The sequence below is a fragment of the Syngnathus scovelli genome, chromosome 17 (genome assembly GCF_024217435.2).
Source record: "Syngnathus scovelli strain Florida chromosome 17, RoL_Ssco_1.2, whole genome shotgun sequence".
NCBI classification, from domain to species: Eukaryota; Metazoa; Chordata; class Actinopteri; order Syngnathiformes; family Syngnathidae; genus Syngnathus; species Syngnathus scovelli.
The window spans coordinates 6,965,324-6,986,364 of NC_090863.1; the positions used below are offsets into that span (position 1 = coordinate 6,965,324).

Sequence of the window (21,041 nt, forward strand, 5' to 3'; positions counted from 1 at the left end):
GTGCCGCAACCTGTTCGGCGGCTTCACACGTCGCTGGAGTGTCGTCAACGCAGTGTTGTCGCCGCAGTATCATCGCTGGAGTATCCTCGCCGGAGTGTCGGCACCGTGGCCGCCGTGCGACCCATGGGCTGCTCGAGATGAAGACGAGCGCGGCGGGCACCTTCTCCGCTCTGCTGGTCGTCGGCTGTGAGTAGGGCAAACGGGGACAAAGTGTGGTTGGGTGGAGCGGTCGCAGTTTTTAAGCTTTAAAAATGCTACTTTGGCTTCATACGCAACACGGAGTGACCTTTTGTGTCAGAGTGACCAACTTTTGATGGCCGACTAGCAGGCGAGCATTCAAGGAACATCGGTCACGTCGACGTCTTTTTCCTCTTCAGATGTTTGGAGTGCGCTGCCGCCGCCGAGCCACGTGACCATGGATTCGGTCAACGTGAAACACATGCTTCGGTGGAACCCCCCGAAGGCGCTGTGCGCTACGCCGCTGCTCTACTCAGTGCAGTTCCAAGGGTGCGTCACGTTTTGCATGTACGACCTCTTTTGCGCATCTTAGCTTTGAACATATGCTGAGGCCGGGACGCTATGTTGGGGCCCACAGTCCCACATTCCAAAGCACGGGCGTATGAGGAAAAGCTTCCGCCTTGAGGCCAATGCTGCTGCGCCGCGACTTGGCCTGAACGCCAAACCAAAACGCTCTTGGCTCCTGACGACTAGATGGGCGACATTCTCGAATGCGTTGTCAACATGAGTCTCAGTTATTTGAATTCACAGACAAAAGTTAAGATGGAAAAACAAAGCAAAACACATTTGTTTGCCACAATAACAACGCAAATGCTGGTGCTATTTTCCCCAAATTAACGATGAAAAAGCCAAAGTGAGACGAAAACAATGATGGAGAAAAGTTTGCCTGTTTTGTTTGTGCCCATGCGCGCAGCGAGTTTGAGGCGACGATCCGGGCCGGCACCTGGTTGAACTCCTCCAATTGTCAAGACGTGACGCACACGTACTGCGACCAGACTTTGGACCTGGGCTCCGACTCGGACTACAATATCCGTGTGCGAGCGCGCTGCGCCTCGGAAACATCGGCGTGGGCGAGGCTCTCGCCGCCCTTCAACAGGAGGGACAGTAAGGCTCAAGCGTGCTAACCAAAGCTCTCACTTTGCACGCAAGGCTCCAAATCAGCCCTTTTGCCGAACACCTTCATTTGCGCCAATTCTCATTCTCGCTGAGGGATAAGACGGAGAAGCCGCGCTAAATGCTAAGCTCACGTGTTTAACTAGGATGACCAGACGTCCTCTTTTCCCCGGACATGTCCTACTTTTGAACCCTAAAAAAGATGTCCGGGGGGAATTTCAAAATCAGTCGGGATTTTGTGGGACTGTCTGAAACATAATACAAATCAATTCATTCGCAAAGTTGCTCTTCAAAAAAAGTCGCCAATGGCAAAAGAAAAAGAGAATATTTGGAGCCTTGCCTGCGCGCCGCGGACGCACTCATTGATGTCCCTCTGCGTTTTCAGCCGTGCTGACGGCGCCCCTGATGAAGGTGTCAACAGTGGGTGACGCCCTCCTGGTGTCCTTTGAGGAGGCCCCGCCCACGGCGTACCTCGAAGTAGAGGTACGCCAGAGCGGTGACACGCTGCACCAGGTCAGACTCGCCCTTCACCCCGAATGCGTCAAGTGGCCGTTTTCACCGACAATGGTGGCCCGTAGGCTCGCGTGTTCGCCATCTTGGCTGAGGAGAAGCTGCTGCACGTCTTCGACCTGCGGGAAGAGTCGGAGTACTGCGTCCGGGCGCGTGTGCTCCTCAAACAACTACGCAGCCAAAATAGCCAAGAGCAATGTGTGCGGGTCACAGGTATAACATGTGAACGATTGATCAAATGTGGCTCAATTTGACTCACCCTCCTTTCCTGACAGGTCCCCACGTCAACTGGGAGGGTCCCGTAACGGCCGTGCTGACGCTGCTTCTCATGGCGGGCGTCGTCTTCGCCGCCCTCTGGTGCGCGGTGCAGTGGCGCACCCGCCGCCACTCCTTCAAGGAGTCGCCGCCCCGTTTGCTGGTCAGTTGGATGGACGTCCGCTCATGCAAATGATGATAATGATGATGAGGGTTAATGACAGTGAGGAAGAGGACAATTATGATAAAATGATGAGATTTACAAAGACAGCAAAGATAATAGGTTTACGGTTGGGTCCAAAGCCGACACCACTGATGGCTCTCGTCTCGTGTCTCCTGCAGCTGCTTGATGGGCCTGCGCCCGCCATGCCGGGCCAACCCAAGGAAGAGGTGTGCGCCAACATGCGCGTGGTGCACAAGGACCGGCGCTTCCAACTGGGCCACAACGCTTACGGATGACAAGAGCGGACACGTTGGACCTTCACGGCTTTCTTTATAGCTGTATTTCCCCAGCATGCGGACTAAAATACTGTTGCATGATGGGGGTGGGGGGGGATGCCAAACTGGAAGCTTCAGGAGATCAAGGAGAGACCATGGAAAGTTGGCAAATGTCGTTTTGGTTGAGGCGCACGTCACGAAAACACAAGACGAGTCTTGGGTGGATATGACATTTATTTGTCATAAGGAATGTCAATGGATCGGAACCACTTTGCAAACAAATTGCCAACTTACAACGAGAACATCTGCTGCTGTAACCAAGTGGACCTCCAAGCAAAAAAAATTCAACCTTAATACTGGTTTTTGGCTCTCACTTAACTTTGACACAAATTTGTTTTGACCTAACCAGAGAGAAAAAAATGGTTGTCTTCATCATGGCAAATATTTGTTTACACTTTTTACAGATTTTTCTTAGCAACTGTACGTATTGCTATTTGGTCATTACTATTTTCCTTGACTTGCGATTTCAACTTCAGTTTGGTGTCAAAAACAAAGACGCAGCGGTGCCTTGGGTTGCGAGTGGTACGTGTCAGAAAAATGCCTCTCGGTTATCTTGGAACTTGGACCTTGACGTAGAATTCAACTAAATGCCATTGTTTTTGGCACATTGCATCAAGCCAACGCCGCTCTTTGTACTGCTCCTGTCTTGGCCACCTGGGAGCGGGCCTTCACTCCCCTCCCCTCTCATCAGCCCGGCACTAACATCAAACACTTGTTCTACGCAGAAAATAAAGAATATATGACTCGTCTTTGGTCTCTCTGACGTTTTGGAGCAAACTCTAGCTTGGAGTGGAATTAAAAGACAAAAAAGAAAAATCAGCTCAAATGCCTGCTGGCGTCTACAAAGACTTCCGAGTTGGCTCACTCGCAACCCGAGGCAGACGAAGACATGCAAAAGTGATGAGGAAGTGATTCAACATCGATGTGAATTTCACAGTCAAAACGGCCCCTGAGGGAAACCACGGCTTGTTGCACCCCCCCGGAGGAGTTCAAAACATTAATATTTTCAAGTTATATAAAAAAAATATTCAAATTAGAGGAAACAAGTTAGAAAACAATTTCAAGTGTAACATCTTGACCTAACGTTTGCCAAAAGCGGGCCGGTTCCGACGGTCCAGTCACATTTGGAGGGCGTGGAGAAGAAAGCGTTAGCGGGGGGCACTCGAGTCGCCCCGTCACCAAGGATCCCTACGAGGCAAAGGGACGAACACAATACGAGAAGGCGGCGCCCACGTCACAAGTGCAGCTCCAGGTGGATGTGGTGCTCCAGGACAGCGATGAGGAGCATGATGCCGAAGCCCAGCAGGATACCGGCGTTCTGCAGCAGGAAGTAGCCGCAGTGGCCAAAACCGTGCTCGCCGCCGCCGTTGTTGTGCAACATCTCTGGCACCTGGAGCATGGCCATATCACCACCAAAATTCCACTGCCCATTTCCCTTCCACCCGATCGCGGCGGCAGATGCACAGACTTGAAAAATAAAGAGCCACGTTCGACCTGCGCTCACTCACCATGTCCACGAGTGCCACGTACATGAAGAGGCCGGCGGTGAGGGCGAAGATCCACATGCAGACGTCACCCGCATAGTGGCCAATGAGGATGCCCACCACCATGCCCAGGTAGGCGGTGGCGGCCGATAGCAGGTTGTAGAGGGCGGCCTGCCGCACAGTCATGCCCGCCTTCAGCAGCACAGCAAAGTCGCCTGAGGAAAACAAAGTAGATTTCAGCGGAGGGAGGGAGGGAGGTACTGGGCTGGTGGTGGGCAAGCTCACCTAACTCATGAGGAAGCTCGTGGCAGAAGACGGCCACCGAGGTGCTAAGGCCACTGGACAAACTCTCGCTGAAGGCTGCACCTGTTAATCAACCAACCAATCAATCGATCCTCAATGCCCTGGCCCGGAAGTGGATTTGTGCGTCGCTTAGCCTTTGGAACCATTCTGGCAATGACTTGACTTTCTTTTAACTAACTTTAACTCCCTTGAACTTTTCTAACTTTTGGGTTGGGGGCTCTTACGGCCGTCGCATGCTCGGTCACAATGACTGTTAAGTGCGAGGAAAGGGGGCGGCGGCGGCTCACCGATGGCCAGGCCGTCGCTGAAGTTGTGCAAGCCGTCGCCCATGATGACCATCCAGGCTAGCGTGGCCACGCCGGCTTGCTGGAAGTGGTGCTGTGGGTACGAGTGACTGTGGCTGTGCGGGTGGTGGTTCTGCGAGTGGTGGTGGTGGAGGATGTGGTGGTAGTCGTGGTGGTGGTGGTGCAGGCTGTCCGCCTGGCCCACCGTGTCGTGGAAGTGCGAGTGGCATTTGTTCTCGCAGTCCTCTGCCGTGTAGCCCTCCGCTGCCGCCGCTGCCGACGACGACTTCTTCAGCATCACCTGTTCCTCCTCGGCCACGCCGTCCTCAAACACCCCGGCGCCGTTGGACTCGGTCTCTGCGGGAGCACCAAAGCGGCGGCTCAAACTGCTTGACATGTCATCAAAACCATTTCAGCCAATTTGTCAGGACCGCTCAGACGGACTCACCTTGGCTCGGCTTTGGGTGGCAGTCCATCAGGGCCAGGGGCTTTTCCAGGTTTTCTTTGTTCTTCCGCTCCTGAATGCAACAAAGTCAGAAGTTAGTGATTCCATGAGTCAATTCAAGTCCAATGCGCAGGGGGCTACAGTTTGAGGTTCTTGTCATCATGACGATGTCTCACCCTCTTCTTCCTTTCCTTGTACATTTTTCCCAGCGTGAGGAAGTGCTCGATGAGAAACATCAAGTAGACGCCGCCGAGAGCCGTCAGACCCTTCCACATGCCGTCCAGGTCATCTTCGTCATGCCCCTCGTGCCCCTCATGCTGGTGGCCCACTTGAGACTGCAAAGCAGGAAGCAAAGTGGCCGTCGGATGCCAATTTAGTACAACGCGTCCCGAGCGAGGAAGAGCATCCCTCCGTAGCAGGTACAGACTTATTCACTTTTAGCCGAGCATCCATTTCGGGACCGAATCAGGAGGTGAAAAGGGCGCCTGTGTGCACTCACGTGGGGAATGAGGTGCAGGAAGGCATCACCGCTGAGCGTGCCCACGGCCAGCGCCACCAGGAAGCTGAGCAGGAACTTGAAGAAGACCTTGTTCATGAGCGGCATCAGCACCACGCCCACAAGCGACAGCAGGCTGATGACTGTGATGGACAGGAAGCCGCCCAGCCATGCTGATGCACGCGCACAAGCCACAAATCAGTCTCCGCTCGGAACTGCTCATCTCCCCCCGAGGGCCCCGCAAGTCACCTGCCAAGATGCTTTTGCTGCTCTCGCTCCGGTCGTCATGGTGATTGTGGTCACGATGGTCTGAGGAGGAAACCGACATTTCGAATAGCCAGAAGGTGCAAATCGCGGACAAAGAAAAAACTGTCGCTGGACCCAAACCCTGCGTGAATAAGTCGATGCGGAATGATACACAAGCCTTCATCGAAATCTGGGCCTAGTGGATGTGCAAAATGCGGTCAGGCGGCGATGGTTCCATTGAGGCTGGCTTACCATGATGCCGGATGCAGGCCTGGGCGTCCATCTGGTGCAGAAGCGCCGGGCAAAGGAAGACCAGGTCTTCTGGTCCCACGCCACCCTCCTGCGTCATGCCGTGCGACCACAGCAGGCTGGATGCGTTCTGGCACTGAGCAAGCATGACAACAAAACGCAAGGTCACCAGTCTTCGGACACAACAAGAGCATTTAAGTTGATTGCAGAATTCTTGATGACTTTTCCCACGGATCAATCAATCCATTGTGCCACCTCCAAATATGACATGACATACATGAAGGCAAAATTTCAAAGCGGAACCTCAACATGCTGATGGTCGTGGTGGTCATCGTCGTGGTGGTCATCGTCGTGGTGGTCATCGTGGTGCTCATCGTGCACGTGATATGCCACCGCGCGTATCTGACGAGCCGCGACCGATTCGGCGGCCCTGAGCTGCTCCTCCCCATCGTCCGCGCTCCGCCTTTGCCTCTCTTTGGCGGAGGCCTCCTGCGATTCGTCATGATGGTGGTGCTGCACCGTCACGTTCCTGATGCGGTCCAGGCCCACGCTGTGCAAGAGCCGCGTCAGGCCCACCAGGGAGATGCTCCCGTTTTCGCCGTACCTGGAAAAAAAGACGGGCGACCCCTCGTCATATTCTAATGACCAAATGAAAAGAATTTCAACAAATTGACAGATACGGCTTGGCACTATTTTGGAACATTTTCAATAACATGAAAAAAGAAAGAATAATAAAAAAAAAAAATGTGGACATTTATCTTTTAAAATGTTATACTACAAACGTGATTACTTTTGGCATATTTCCAAACACAAAGCTCCGGCGAGCCCATTTCCAAGGCGGGGGGTGCCCACCTGTCGAACAACGCCTCGAGGTGTCTCTTCTGGTTTTTCTCGGCAAGCTCCGCGTCTACAACCGCCGACGAAATGCGTTGGCTGTCAACACATTTGGGGGGCCCGACCGAGACATCGTCGGCCGACGGCACCGCCGTCAGGACGAATGTCACGACCTGGACCAGAACCAGGACTGCCCGGATCATCTCTTGCCGGATCTCTGCTGGACAAAACCAAAATTTAGCCACAACCGCCGACACGGAAGAGTATTAGCGCATACTTGAACAAGGCTAGAAGACACTAAAAGTGAGAGAGGTGGAGACAAGGAAAATATGACGGAAGGAAACTAGGCGTCAAAGAAGCTCGGGGATAAGAAAACGAGAGACAAGGAAACTGGGGAGGCTGGGAGACAGGTTGAGAAGTGACGAGGCAGTTAGGAGACAAAGAAACAAGGAGACGAGGAAATGAACCATAACTTCACATTGCAGTTTGGCAGACAGAATAAAGATTAAGGGTAATTTGACAGAGAAAATAAAGATTAAGGGAGACGTTTGTCTATAATGTCAGTGGTGCTTTGAGAACAAAGCTGAAAGAGCGGCCTTTGATAATAGACCCTCCAAAAATGTTTCTGGGATGCGATGGGAAAATATTTGACGTTGCAGCGACTGTCTGGAGTCTGGAGCCGCAACAATCAGAATATGGCCAGGAGATAAAAAGTAATCAGGGTCATCGGTTCACCTTCAAGTATTTATTGAAATGAACAAAAAGTCAGAAAGTAAAACACCAAATGACATTACTTCCCGATCAGGTATGACAGCTGGGAAATGGAGCAACGCCTGTTAGTGTTACTGACGCCGAATTGAAGAATAGCGTCCAGTTAGTTTATTTCCGATTCAAAATATTGTGCTGCTCAATAGTTTCCTCGCAAGACGCTCACACTCACTATGAACACTTTTCAGCACGGGCTATGATGGCGTCATGCTCGACGACGGCGGTGTCTCGTCCTTTTCAGGGCGAGGACATTTCCACTCGTATTCATTGCAACAGCCACATCTGTGGTTTTCGGCACATGTGACGCTAAACGTTAGCAAGCCGCATTAGCATCGCGCTAGCGCAGATTAGGGTCGACTACCACCGAGGACGCTTGGGCACGTCACAGCCGGCTGGCCGTGGGAAGAAGTGGATGAGACGGCCTTGATGCCGCGGCCTCCGAACCAGGTCAAAATAAGCACCGAATCCGTCGGACGCGTTAAAACCGAGCAGCGTCGACGTCAAAGTGAGCCCACAGTATATAAACACAAGCACGTTGCTTTGTGCGCTCGGCACCAAGTAGCCCAGTTCGGTGCCGTGTGCACAAAAGGCGTTCAACCCGGAAACACCGCCGCCGCCATCGCGGCCGCGCCAACGACAAAAGGAGCGGCGTCCACGCGTGGAAAGTCAATTTCACCTTCTTGTTGTCTGTCGTTCTCCTCCCGCGCGGTGCTGCTCGCCCCAAAAGGGATTCAGAATGGATTCAGTTGTGCCTTTGCTAACTGCGGGAAATCAAATAGACTAGTTAAAGTTGAGGAGCCGTGTGAAGAGACAGTGGGCGGGGCGACGGACAAAGACTCGCCTTGTGATTGGCCGGCGCCCAGTGTCTTTGAGGTTGGGTGTCAATCATGAACCAACGCGTCCATTTCACACGGGATCAGTTCCGATCAGGAACAGACAACTTGGGAGTTTGGCCTCTTGGCCGTGGGTGGGCGCTGAGATTTGAACCGGCGCCCCTAAGTCACCCGACGATACGTTCTACCTGCTGAGCCCAGAGTGTACCTCACATTGGCTGATGGTCTGGTCTGGTCTCAATCCCCAGCAAATAGCAGTAAATAATCGAGTTGTTTGAATACACATATTGGTTTGCTAATGTGTCGCAAAGGAGCTACAAAAACTGCACAAGATGACGCTCACAGCTGGAGCTTTCTCACCGCAGCTGGAAAAATGTCAAGTTGGCTGAGTATCAAGGGCAAACGTTGAAAAAAATAATCACTTATCAGATATTGAAACATTTCAAACACTGCACATGCACTATGAACGTTGCAAAAACATTTAGGTACTTTACAATTAAAACATTGCACTGACATTGAGTGTCAGCATTGTGCACACCTTGGAGCAGGCCACACAAACGAAGGTGGTGACTTTGGTTGATTATCTAGCAGAGTCGGAAAAATGTTTTGAGAAGTGTATTTGAGAAGTGTCATCAAGTGTGAGTGTCAGTCTCTGTTTTCCACAATAACCACAAATGACGCATCTCCATCCAAAATGAGCTGCCGCATTTGTCAGCACAATACGTCCCATCACGAGCAGCTGTTTGGCCTCGGTCGTCACGGTTACGCCGGTGGGAGACTGACCCTCTGCTGACGGGACTTTTCAGGAGCTGCGTTGAAATAACAAGAGGAGGAATGTTCAGAAGGAGCGGCAGCTTTTCGGGAATGCTCTCCGAGGTGTTGGAAGTCACGTCGGCTCATATCACGAGTTGCGCGGCTACTGCCGTGTCCGCCGCAACAATTAACAAGCTGGAAAAGGAAGAAAGATTCTCCTAAGTGGATTGGAAGCAAATCCTCTTTGCGCTCTTTGTCGCGGTCTGTCAGCCTTCTTTCTCATCCTGATTAGCCAAAACCCCTTCTTCTCATCCAATAACGCCGTCTCGTTTGCTCCTTCGGCTTTGCCCACCGGGTGACCCGTTCGTCTGCTTGAGACTTGAGGGCGCCAGGACCAAACCGAGTTTCTCCCGGCCTTGGGAGCAAAGACGAATTGGGCCCGGCTATCCGGAGCCACGTTGGTGAGCTCCACTTTGACACGTGAACGGCCGGCCACGCAAAACAACGGCTGGGGGGGGGGGGCATTTTGCAAATATGAGATGAAGACCACATCTGTTTTTCACAACAAACCAGAACTTTGATCACTTGCCAATAAACACTCCAGGGGGCGATTTCTACGACATGACCTTCTCGTTTATGTTTCCAGGCGTGGTGCTTGTTTACCTTTAAGGCAGGCCGGCCGGCCCTATCAGCGAGACCTTTTTTGGGCGGGGGGGTGTAACACGCTGTCTTGCGACCTTCAATTTGTTTGACACGTGGCTGTTTGTTTGTGTTGGCCTCCATTCCCGCAACGTGGCACAGAGTAGGCCGATCTGGTCATGTTGGAATACCCGGGCCGGCCCTACACGTTGGCACACACCTTGAAAAACACACAAGCCATCTTTTCCTTCCACTTAGTGTCACTTCCGAATGAAGTCTCCCTGAAAGCTGTCCTGAGCCGGAGCCATGGTGGAATGAGCAGGAATGCTCCAAGATGGCAACACCACTTTAGGCGTCTGGGAAAGTAGCATTTTTTCCGCGGCTAACTTGTTGAGTGTGTGTGCCAGGGTCCAGCACTCTGAATTCCGAAGGTGCTTTCTGTCGTGCGGGCCAAGCCGGACCCCCCCCCCTGCACCCTCCGCGGGACGGCCCGCATTATCCCTCCGCTGCTCCGCAGGGGGTGCAGATGGTACGACCGATTAGGGCAACCGAGTCGCAGGACAACCACACGCTGACCACGCTGACCTCCTCATCATACAACATAGTTTAACCATGTTAAATTTGCATGATAAAGCGCAGAACAACCATGGACATTTAACAAGCACCTCGGAGGCATATTCTTACTGTGCCTTAAACAGAGTGTCATGGCCACGCCACAAAATGCACGTTGACATATGGCGCGTCGAATAATCAGAGATTTGGTTGCAATCTTCCAAGGGGACAAAGATTAGTTAGACAAAGACAAAGATTAGTTAAAACCTCAGCCAGATCTGCACTCAAGTCCAACTGAGTTACAAACTCTGTCACAAACTGAAGCGGTTTCGGGTCAGGGGCACATGCCAATTGAAAAGGTGGATCGGTCGCTAAGGGGTCCCATATAGACAAACGGTTGACATTCGGCCAGGGGACGTATACTGGTCAAACGATTGGTCACCCATGGACATCAGCTCACGTATAAGCTAACATGCAAGCTCCAGCCAGGAAATTCCAGACTCGAACCGTGAACCAATGGACTGCGAGGCAGACGTGCAAAACCACTAGGCCTGCAAGGTGTCGCACTGCCTCCGGTTTTCTTTGTTGTTCTTTCTCTTCTTCCTCCTCCCTCCGCGCACGCGCCCTCCGTGCGGGGGAAGTAGGCGGAGCTTTGGGCGCAGTAACTACGCACACCAGCACGAACGCACGCACGCGCGCGCACGCCGAGAAGGAGGACACGCGGAGGCCACGATGCTCTCCGCCTCGTGATCGCCCTCTCGTCATCTTCCTCCAACGTCCTTCTTCCTCTTCTCATTCCTCGCCATTGACCTGCACGATGGTGTCGGGCGCGGAAAGCTTTCTTCGCCGCCTGGTGGGACCTCGCACGTCTGTGCTGCTGCTGCTGCCACTGCTGCTGCCGGCGCTGCTCGGCGTGCCTGCGGCGCGCGCGTCCTACCAGACTCAGGGCGGCGGAGAGTGTCAAGGAAAGATGTGTGCAGGTAAGATGAGCCTGCCTCGCTCATTTGCTTGCTTTTCATCATTCATCATCGGGATGAGGGCTGCTTACCTCTCACGGGGACGCGCGTCCGCGTTCGTGCAACCTGCAGCATCCTTTACTCTCCTGGGGCGCGCGCACGCGCTCAGTGGGACCAAAACCCGCCACCATCAATTCGACAACAACGGCAGACGACACGTGGGAAACATTTCATGCAGAGCCATCAGTCAAATGTCAAAAGATTACAACGCCGACACTGTCGTGCGTTCAACATGTGTTGAATGATGACGTTAACGCAGCTCACGAACGATTCGTTTGATCAAATTGTTTGAGTTAAAAAAAAAAAAAAAAAAAACGAGCAAAGGAATACATTTGGCGAGTGGGCGACGTCCGCCCGACAGTTGGCACTCGGCGGGCTCCAAGTTTGTCAATATGGCAGTTCTGATATTGCCTGGCGACCAATCCATCGTTGGAATACATAAACTGTGATACTGAGTGGTCCATTTTTGAGCCACTTGAGAGTCGGTCCATCGGTTGTCTCTTTGCATCCTGACGGTGAGCAGCCCCTTGTTTTTTTCTTTGTCTGTTGACTTGGATTGGCAACCACTCAATACGGATGCGAAGGCCAACACCAAGCGGTCCCTCAGTTGATTTGAGAGGAGAAGCGGTAGTGAAACGGGCCAAAATCCACAGGTAGTTAGAAACACTACAAGATGGACGGATAACTGGCAAGCACTCATGTGGCTCTGGCAACATTGATCAGTCCACTTGCGATTGGTCAATGTCTTCGCTGTGATGCCGGTGGCGATCAATATTCAATTCCTGAGCGTAGGAAATCCAATGTCGTGTCATTGGGAGGCTTTCTCTGTGGCGCTGCCGTTTGTCACTTTTACGGCCTGTCGTAAACGCGCGCCGGTGACAACGGCCGCCATCTTGGCTCGATGGACGTGGCGCCGCTTTCAAAATGGAGTTACGCTACATGCGTCGATTTCACACAGCTACAAATCAGCTCACGCAATTGGCAAATATACAAAGCGCCAATCTGCGTCCGCCCCGACCGGGCGACAAGACAGAGGCGGAGCAGACGCGCTGCTTTTCACCCTCGTCAAGGTTCGGGTGCGGCCGAGACGAAGAGTGACCCAGTGGCGTGCGACCGCTCCACTTGCCGCTTCGGAGGCGTGTGCCGAGATGACCGCTTGCAGCCCAAGTGCGTCTGTCAGTTCCAGGTGGGTGGCGATTGTTTAATCACCTCACTTGAGAATGACGATCGACGAGGATGATAGTGGCTTATCTTAATTGGCTTTTCTTTTGTCTTGGTTCAGTGCCACAAGAAGTACGTTCCGGTGTGCGGCTCCAATGGGGACACGTATCAAAACGAGTGCTACCGGCGCCAAGCGTCCTGCAAGCAGCAGCGGCTCATCTCCAGGGTGGCCCACGGACCTTGTGCTGACGGTCAAGCTTCTCTTTTTAGCACCACCTGTCCAAATCACAACCTCAACTCTTTACCATTTCATTGTAAAATGGATGTGTGGCGATGTCATGTGCGCAAATTGATAACATTGTTCAATGTCGCCCACACAGATCCTGGCTCGGGTTCCGGAAATTCCGACGGTGAGTCATAGATTTTTTGTTATTGCGTTTATTTTTTTAAACGTATCAAAATAATAAAGCGGTGGTACAGTATTCACTATTCAGAGGATGCGGGTTCGATTCCACCTCCGGCCCTCCCCGTGTGGAGTTTGCATGTTCTCCCCGTGCCTGCGTGGGTTTTCTCCGGGCACTCCGGTTTCCTCCCGCATCCCAAAAACATGCATGGTAAGCCGATTGAGCACTCCAAATTGCCCGTAGGTGTGCGTGCGAGTGCGGATTGTTGTTTGTCTCTGTGTGTCCTGCGATTGGCTGGCAACCGGTTCAGGGTGTCCCCCGCCTAATCCCAGATGACAGCTGGGATAGACTCCAGCACCCCCATGGGGACAAGCGGTACAGAAAATAGATCGATGGAAGAAAATAATAAAGCAATAAAAGGAATCATGTAGCAATGCATATGAGAAGACTCAAGAATAATCATTGAAAACATCAACCCAAAACCAAAAAAACTGAAAAGGGGGGGGGTGAAGACTAGAAACACAGCACCAATTGAGTTCTTCTTCCCTCCCACTTGTTTTTATTGTCCTCATTCTTTTTCATTGTGCTCCCCCCCCCCTCCCAGATGAAGAAGAAGACGAAGAAGGTTCTGCCCCCGATGTGATCAAGAACAGCAAGTGCAGTACGTGCAAATACGGAGCTGAATGTGACGTCGACGCAGAGGACACGTGGTGAGTGAGCCAGGCACACGATCTGTGTAAAATCCAGGATGCTTCACTGAGCTCACAAGATCCGGCGTGACCGTATGAGATGACAGCGAGCGCCTACGCCAGCGGACAAAAGTCAAAGTGCGAAGATCATGGCAGTAGAACTTTTGGCAAAGAAAAGTGGGCCCATGGCCGTAAGCGCTGCGGCAATTGTTTGCTCCTTCTCGACAGACTATGTGGGTGGCACGTATCCAAACGCCGATGGACGGATTGGGCGGGAGGGAAGATGAATCACTTTGTCTACTCTGGACGGGACCACGTGTTCCGAGAGATGACAAAAGCGAGCCCAGGGGACCTGCACAAAACGGCGTCTCCGACAGGGGGCACTCATGTTCCCTCTTGTGGCTATCTTCAGGTGCATCTGCAACATCGACTGCAGCGGCCACAACGAGAACGCCGTCTGCGCCACGGACGGCAACTCTTACGACAGCCCGTGCTTGGTGCGGGAGGCGTCCTGCATGAAGCAGGAGCAGATCGACGTGGAGCACCTGGGCAGGTGTCGAGGTGGGCCAAGTCGCGAAGTAGCTGAATCGTCAATCTTTTTCAAGGGCGGTTTTTGCCAGAGAATCTCTGCTGCCCCCATGTGGCCGCCTCCCCAACTCAAGCCAGCATTGATTTTGGTCTTCTTTTTTTTTTTTTTCTCGGTTGCTCACCGGCCGACCAAGACAAAGCGAGCAGGAAGGACGACGGCGGCCTTTTCAAAGTCAACGTCCTGGGTAAGGCTGCTGGGACGCTGCGCGCGCACACGGCGGCCACCTGGCTTCCCGCCCTGACCGCTCTGCTTTGACTGGCCAGAAACCAAAGGACTGGAACACAAGGACGGATTCCACACGGGCAGCTGCAGCGCTGACCGGCACCCGGCCTTATGTCTGCACGGGCGTTGCGAAATGCAGCGCGATGTGGCCGTCTGCAGGTGAGGCGGGCGTGACTTCCGTTGGCTCTCAGCCTTCGTTTGACTGCCGTTTGCGTTGGCCTGCGCAGGTGCGATCCGGGCTACAAAGGCGTACGCTGCGATGAGCTCCAGGACTTCAACGTTCTCTACGTGGTCCCCAGTGGCCAGAAGCTGCATTATGTCCTGATCGCGTCAGTCATCGGCGCCGTGCAAATCGCTGTCATCGCCGCCGTTGTCATGTGCATCAGCAGGTATGTGTACCGCCCGCTCTCGCTCACTTGGATGCCCTCCAACAAACTGACTCCATTTTGTGTGTGTGTGCGCTCCCTTTCAGGAAATGTCCAAAGAATAACCGTGGGCGTCGCCACAAACACAACCTGGGACACTTTTCTGCAGACACTAACTCTCGGATGGTATAGCCCCTCCCCCCTCCTTTTTATTTGTCAAAGAAGCGCCTGTGCTGGAGAAGATGAGGAGCAGGGGCCGCCTCATTTTTTCTTCCTTTTCTCCTTGAACAACTTTGAGGAATGTCGGCGCATCCTGCGTTCTGATTTTGGAAACACGGACCACCAAATGAAAGGTTTTCCGTTACCATGCGTTCTTTTAACTAACGATAACAACGAGGACGACGCAATGTCATCGTCATGGCGGCACAGTTCTTCTGTTGGACTTGAGTCGGCATGATGACGGCTGTCGCGTGGCGTCTGCTGTGTTGGCGGTTTCATTTCTGATCCCAAAATGTCACGTTTGGGTTTAGCCGGCTTTTTGGACTTTGTCAGCCTGCTTCCATTACGTCCAAGGCCGCGACAGGAAAGACATCTCGACACTAACAGGAATGTTTCTACCAGGGGTTCTCAAACGTTTTGGGTACAGGGACTCATAATCAAACAACTGCACGCATGTCATTTTTTTTGGGGCGGGGGTGATGCTTACAGCAGTGCCTTGACTTACGAGGCGCCACTTAGTCCAAATTGGAGCGACTAGTGTGCTTTTGAGCCTGGAGCCAAACAAACTTTACCACATCCAACCACCATCAATTCACAATTCTTGCAATTGAACAACAAGACCAGTAGGTGGCACTTTAAGCTGTTTTACCAACAGACAAGGGAGGAAACGTTTTTGCGTTGCTTTAATATGCTGCAATACTGCTGGGTGCAGTTTTTCTTATGAATTTGTTTTAACGAATTTGGGGCGTTTTGGGGCCCCTGGAACAGATTTATTCCATTTGTATTTATTTTAAGGATGAGAGATGATTTGAAAATTGAACTTGTATTTTATTGCACCAAAGTTTTTTTTGTTGGTGGGATGAAAACTAGTAATTTTATGCAAAATTCTGTTCTTCTTTGTGTGCTCTGCGATTGGCTGGCGAACTAGTTCAGGGTGTCCCCGGCCTACTGCCCAAAGTCAGCTGGGGTTGGGTCCGACACGCCCACGGCCCTCGTGAGGAGAAAGCCATTCAGATAATGGGTGGATGTAGACAAAGTCAGTCTTCAGAGATGAAAGTTGGATAACATTAGGGTAGTAACGTCAAAGACATACTTTAATAGCTGGTGAGTTAACATTGTTTTGCAGAGCCCTCACATTCCAGCTCGCTGGCGTCCTGGTTTAGGGGATCCCAGTTTGAGAACCACTGGCACACACAAAGACAAATGCACACGCCCGAACACACACTTTAGTCCCAGGCCATTAGCGCCTTTAGCTTTGCAAGCTCTCGCTGTACTTCTTATTTCTTTTGCGCTTATTTGACAGCATAAATGTTTTGGGGTTTCTTTTTGTTTTAGGAGTGCCACAGCGACAATCACAAAATATTTGTTAGAGTCCGAACAACTAGATATTCATATATGGTTGGAAAAGAAACAATTGTTATCGTGATGTTGTGCTGTGTTCATTAGCATACCATGTAGCAGCCAACTGGCGCTAAGCGGGCGGGGTCACCGAGGAGGTTATGAGCTGGAAAACTTGTCTCACATTCGTCACTTTGTTTTGCTAATCCTCACCGGCCTGCACCTCAAACCCCCCCGATGGCGGCCCCCTCCCTCCGTCCCTCCGTCAACGTTTGTCTTGTAGTGATTGGTCGTCTTAACGTGATTTGAACGTGTTGACTTGCATGTAAACTTTTAATAAAAACTTCTTCACACAAATGGCTTCACGTTTGTCTGTTTTCACGCCAAAGCTTCATTTGCCCGCCTGTGAAATGAGAGAAAGGTTTTTAAATTTTAGGAGTGGGGGACGACTACCGCTGTAAATATAGATTTAATAGCATGTGTGTGCGTGCACGCAGTTGTTCTACAGTTGTTTCATGTTGCTAAGTTTGTGTTTTGCACCAAATAGGAAGTAGTAGTTACTTGAAAGTTGTTGCTCTTAAAAAATAAAAAAGCTGAATAGAGATTTTGGCTTTTAGGTGTCAAGCAAGTCATTTGTGACGGGCGACCAGTCACATTCCCCACGAGTCAAAGCACCAAAGAGATCCGTTCAGAACGCAAGTCTTCCCGAAATAAACCAGCCAGTCCGTCTTGGGGGTTCTACTGACTGGGGTGGGGTGGCGGTCCAAGCCAAAGCGTTGACGTAAATGTGGCTCAACAGTGGGCTTTTCTTACACCGTCAAATAGTGGGGGGAAAAGGGAGACCAATCCCAGCAGGACTTGGAGCTCCATAATTTTCAAACTTGTCTGTCTCATTGCTGGACTTTTATTTTTAGCGACCGACCTCACTGCGGGATGGGCGCGGGATCACGTTGCCTTTTTTAACCAGGGGGAGGGTGTGGGGAGTCTCCCCTCTTTCCTGCGACCGGTCGCCCCAGCGGGTCACTGTGCTTGGATCTTCTGGAAGCCAGAGAATTGTTCCCCTGTAGAGAGAACCTTGTACCACAGAGCCAGTGAACCTTCTTCCCTATAGTTGGAGTATTCATTCCCAAAGCCAACGCTGGAGTCTTCTTGGTCCCAGACCTGGCGTCTTCAAGAAAACCAGAACCTACTGCCCCATAACCATTGGCTTCTTTCCACAGCCAGAACCTTGGACCCCATAGACAGCTACTAGCCCAAAGCCGAAACCTCTGGAGGAAATGGAGCAGCACAAGTACAGCGCTCAGGAGAAGCTGGAGATCGTGGGGATGGAGGACGAGGATGGGAAGCCCATCAGCGCCCTGAGCATCTTGTCTCTGCTGGAGCGGGTGGCCGGAATCATCGACAACGTGCAGTCGGGCCAGCAGCGGATGGAAGAGCGTCAGCTGGACCTGGAGAACAACATCCGTGGCATCCAGGGCGACGTGCTCAAGTTGGCCAAGGAGCACGCCGACACCGGCGGCTGCCTGGATAAACTGCTGCAGAAGACGCGCAAAGTCAGCGCCAACGTCAAGGATGTGCGAGTCCGCGTCGAGAAGCAAAACGGTCGTGTCAAGAAGGTGGAGAGCACCCAGGATGAGCTGCTCACCAGGAACAAGTTCAGAGTGGTCATCTACCAGGTAGGAGGCATGCTTATTATTCTTTGCATCTTCTTCTCCACACAGCTCTTGTCTAGACCTTGCTTCAGCTTCAACAGGCTCTCTCCCTCTTGCTTCCTCCTCAAACCTTGCTCTTGAACATCTTGCCTCCTTTGCTCACCTCACACTACTTGCATGGCATCCTCCTCTTCTTTAAACCCTAACTTTCCTTTTTGGGGGTTTGGTTGCAAGCAAGATTTCAAAACAAAAGCAAATATGAGTCCTGAAAGAGGGCTTCTTCCAACGGTTCCTTTTCCTTTCATTGCTCGTGCTTCGGTCGAGCGTAACCGGAGCTCAGACGGCAGCTGCTGCTGGCGACCTTTGACAGAGGGTCCTATTCTGAGCCTCTCGCCAGCCCGCCCGGCCCCAGGGGACAACAACCTGCCGTCGACAGCACAGGAGATGTTGGGCAAACTGCGATGTGCCCGTTGAACACCGGGTGACGCCAAAGCGCCGAGAGCTTCATACTTTGTCCATCCTCAGCGTGGATGGCAATGCTCACTGGCAGCGTTCGGCTAGCCGTTAGCGTTCCGAGGCTACGTTTATGCACCGTTATGCTTCCCAGAGACAGGAAAAATTTCACGCGCTTTGGAATTCTCTCCTTGCTTGTGCTTTCCTCAGGGCGACGCCGAGGTCCCGTCAGTGGCCGTCACCAAGAGCCCCAAGGGAGGACCGGAGGCTCTGGAGCTGGAGCCCGATTCTTACGACATCCCCGCTGACCTCTCCTCGGATGAGGAGTGCATGAGCGCCGAGGAGGCCGACCCCTCCCGAGCGGCACGATTCAAAAAGTCCATGGTGAAGAGCACCGAGACCCTGAAGGCGGCCTTTTCCAAGGAAAACATGAGCAAGACCAAAGACAACCTCGGCACCAAGATTCACAACTTTGGTGAAAAGGTCATGCCGCCACAGCGCCGCGAGAAGATGCATCAGGCGGGCGAGCGCATCAAGCAGAGCGGCGAGCGCTTCAAGGAGAACATCGCCAAGAAGGCGCCCAACAAAGAGACCTTCAAGATCAAGATCAAGAAGGAACGAGCCGTGGCCGAGGGCCAAGAGGGGGCCGATGCCGAGGCCGAGGTCGAGGCCGAGGTGGCCGCCGTGCCGCAGCCCCAACCCGAGCCTGCTGATGCCCGAGTTGTGGCAGAGACAGAGAAGGAGGGGCCGGCCGAGAAGGCCTACGCCGCCAGGAAAGCCGAGCTAGAAGAAGATTACGGGAATTAGATACCCGTGACAGAGAGACGACCGCCGTGACTGGAAGATGACAGAAAGTAGAGCGCATTTACGGGCTAATAACATGAAGTAGACCGGGACTGCAGGACATAGACCACCATCAAGAAGCGGACCAGCATTACCTGAATAAAAAATGACAGCAATGGATTCCATCAAACAGATAATACTTCGAGAACAAGGACTCCCGTGACCAGCATTACAAGAACATCACAGGAAGTAGAGCCCGACCGGCATCACAGGAAAATGGCCGCAAGTGCAGGAGAGGACGTCTACCATCATCATGATGCCAAGTAAACCACTTTTGAGGAAGAGAGCAGTTATGTGAAAGGCCCATTGAAATGATGATTGCAAGTTATGCTTTGCTACTTTGGAGCACCTTTTGTTAATACACGCTACAAGTGGATTTTAATTTTTTTTCCTCCAATCATACAAGGATGATAATGATTTTTGGTGGTTTACTTGTTTGAAAATGTATTTCTACATAATATAAAACGTCACTTTTGGTGTTCTGTGCACATTATACCAAATAAAAAAATCTTTGCACAATATAACGTCACCTTTGGTTGTCATTGTATGGATGAAAATGGTCAAAAAGTGTGCGTGTACATGATTGTTTGACTTGCTTCAACGAGTACCGCGTGGTTCTTGGTGTCATTCGAAAGTCAGAGCAATGTCTCCCCCTAGTGGCCACCCATAGTGATGCACTCGGCCGCGTTCATGTTAGGTGAGCAAAGCCTCAGAGGAAAAAAAGAATAAAGTGATCGAATTTGAGCATCTTTCTTTTTCTATTCGTTTTCATTATCATACTGAAATATTATTTGAAATGATGATGAGAAAATGTCACAAATGATGAGAAGATGAAATGCAAGAAGGCAATGAATCAAACCGAGACAGTCGATAAAATACAACAATAACATGAGTAACATTTTTAAAATTAGTGACATGGTGGCTAGTTTTAGGGTAAATAAAGAGTAAATACATGGAGCAAATTAGCAAGTGCTATCGACATCATTATTGCGTATAAATGTCACCCAAAATAATTTAGGCCTGTGATGAAAAAGTTTTTGGAACCAAAATACTTTACATAAAGATTGCTCAACAAAATAATAGCTAGATTAGACAGCTAGATTTTTGTATTGTTTCAGTCATTTTGTGTCGATTTAAAAAGTTGTATTGTCTTACCTTGACTTGTAGATGGAAGTCTACAAACATTTTCTTGCTCTGTCGCCTGAAAAAAAAGTCTTGCCTTTTCACTCCAATTGAAACAGTTCCAATTAAACTGTTTTGAACATTCACCATTTGGGAGCGTTTCATGCTGTCCCGCTCAAACGTCCGCCGAGGTAAACAACCTGTTTCGCTAGCTAGCTAGCTAGTCTGCGTTACCCACTTACATGGTATACGCCATTTTGGAGTGTTCCGACTTACACCGAAATTCGGTTTACGTCGCAGCGTTGGAACGGATCAACGTCGTAAAGCGAGGGACCCCTGTACTCAAGTAAATGGGAAAGGATTTGATATTCATATTTTTTTATTTTTTTATTTTACTTTTCACACAACAGTGATAGAGTTTTGCCCACTCTACCTTTTATGCAAGAACCACACGTGAGACAGTTTGCCCATTTTACGCTTGCAAGCTAAAGGGAAATGTGCTTTCGGCAGTTTGCAAACATATTTTATTGAGGCTGCGTTAGACTTATATATAATCACATCAATATAATTTCCAGTAGTGGCTGTGCTTGTGTCGTCGCATGGAAATATGCAGGTTGAAGTTGTTTTCTTCCAAGTGTTGTGCAACAGGATGTATCATCGGCCCAGACAGGGAGTACCTGACGAGAAC

At 51.3% G+C, this 21,041-nt stretch overlaps 4 protein-coding genes across 14 annotated transcripts; 3 read left to right on the forward strand and 1 right to left on the reverse strand.

Moving 5' to 3' along the window:
* The first annotated feature begins 13 nt into the window (after positions 1 to 13).
* Positions 14 to 3,143, forward strand: crfb16 (cytokine receptor family member B16). The gene is made up of 7 exons (XM_049748161.2): positions 14 to 186; positions 378 to 507; positions 932 to 1,122; positions 1,517 to 1,644; positions 1,710 to 1,854; positions 1,917 to 2,059; positions 2,239 to 3,143. Exons 1-7 carry the CDS (start codon positions 138 to 140, stop codon positions 2,353 to 2,355), a joined length of 903 nt encoding a protein of 300 aa, XP_049604118.1. The 5' UTR covers positions 14 to 137; the 3' UTR covers positions 2,356 to 3,143.
* slc39a6 (solute carrier family 39 member 6) lies at positions 2,551 to 20,533 on the reverse strand. 10 transcript variants are annotated; one of them, XM_049748147.1, is made up of 13 exons: positions 20,501 to 20,533; positions 20,387 to 20,432; positions 6,754 to 6,952; positions 6,205 to 6,505; positions 5,905 to 6,037; positions 5,656 to 5,715; positions 5,410 to 5,579; positions 5,087 to 5,245; positions 4,914 to 4,983; positions 4,469 to 4,822; positions 4,164 to 4,244; positions 3,903 to 4,093; positions 2,551 to 3,784 (listed from the first exon to the last, which is right to left on the reverse strand). In XM_049748147.1, exons 1-13 carry the CDS (start codon positions 20,516 to 20,518, stop codon positions 3,629 to 3,631), a joined length of 1,938 nt encoding a protein of 645 aa, XP_049604104.1. In that variant the 5' UTR covers positions 20,519 to 20,533; the 3' UTR covers positions 2,551 to 3,628. The 10 variants fall into 10 exon arrangements, with proteins under 10 accessions (XP_049604104.1, XP_049604103.1, XP_049604109.1 ...); XM_049748146.1 differs by having other exon boundaries at positions 6,754 to 6,955; XM_049748152.2 differs by lacking the exons at positions 20,387 to 20,432; positions 20,501 to 20,533 and adding exons at positions 8,180 to 8,264; positions 8,345 to 8,726 and having other exon boundaries at positions 6,754 to 6,955.
* LOC125985373 (tomoregulin-1) lies at positions 10,921 to 16,640 on the forward strand. Of its 2 annotated transcripts, XM_049748155.2 has the most exons (10): positions 10,921 to 11,260; positions 12,367 to 12,482; positions 12,579 to 12,708; positions 12,838 to 12,867; positions 13,466 to 13,571; positions 13,963 to 14,111; positions 14,273 to 14,323; positions 14,403 to 14,520; positions 14,589 to 14,750; positions 14,834 to 16,640. In XM_049748155.2, the coding sequence occupies exons 1-10, from the start codon at positions 11,098 to 11,100 to the stop codon at positions 14,916 to 14,918; spliced, it is 1,110 nt and encodes a 369-aa protein (XP_049604112.1). In that variant the 5' UTR covers positions 10,921 to 11,097; the 3' UTR covers positions 14,919 to 16,640. The 2 variants fall into 2 exon arrangements, with proteins under 2 accessions (XP_049604112.1, XP_049604113.1); XM_049748156.2 differs by lacking the exon at positions 10,921 to 11,260 and having other exon boundaries at positions 11,555 to 12,482.
* Positions 17,142 to 19,755, forward strand: cavin4a (caveolae associated protein 4a). The gene is made up of 2 exons (XM_049748159.2): positions 17,142 to 17,959; positions 18,599 to 19,755. Exons 1-2 carry the CDS (start codon positions 17,561 to 17,563, stop codon positions 19,193 to 19,195), a joined length of 996 nt encoding a protein of 331 aa, XP_049604116.1. The 5' UTR covers positions 17,142 to 17,560; the 3' UTR covers positions 19,196 to 19,755.
* Positions 20,534 to 21,041: the final 508 nt, after the last annotated feature.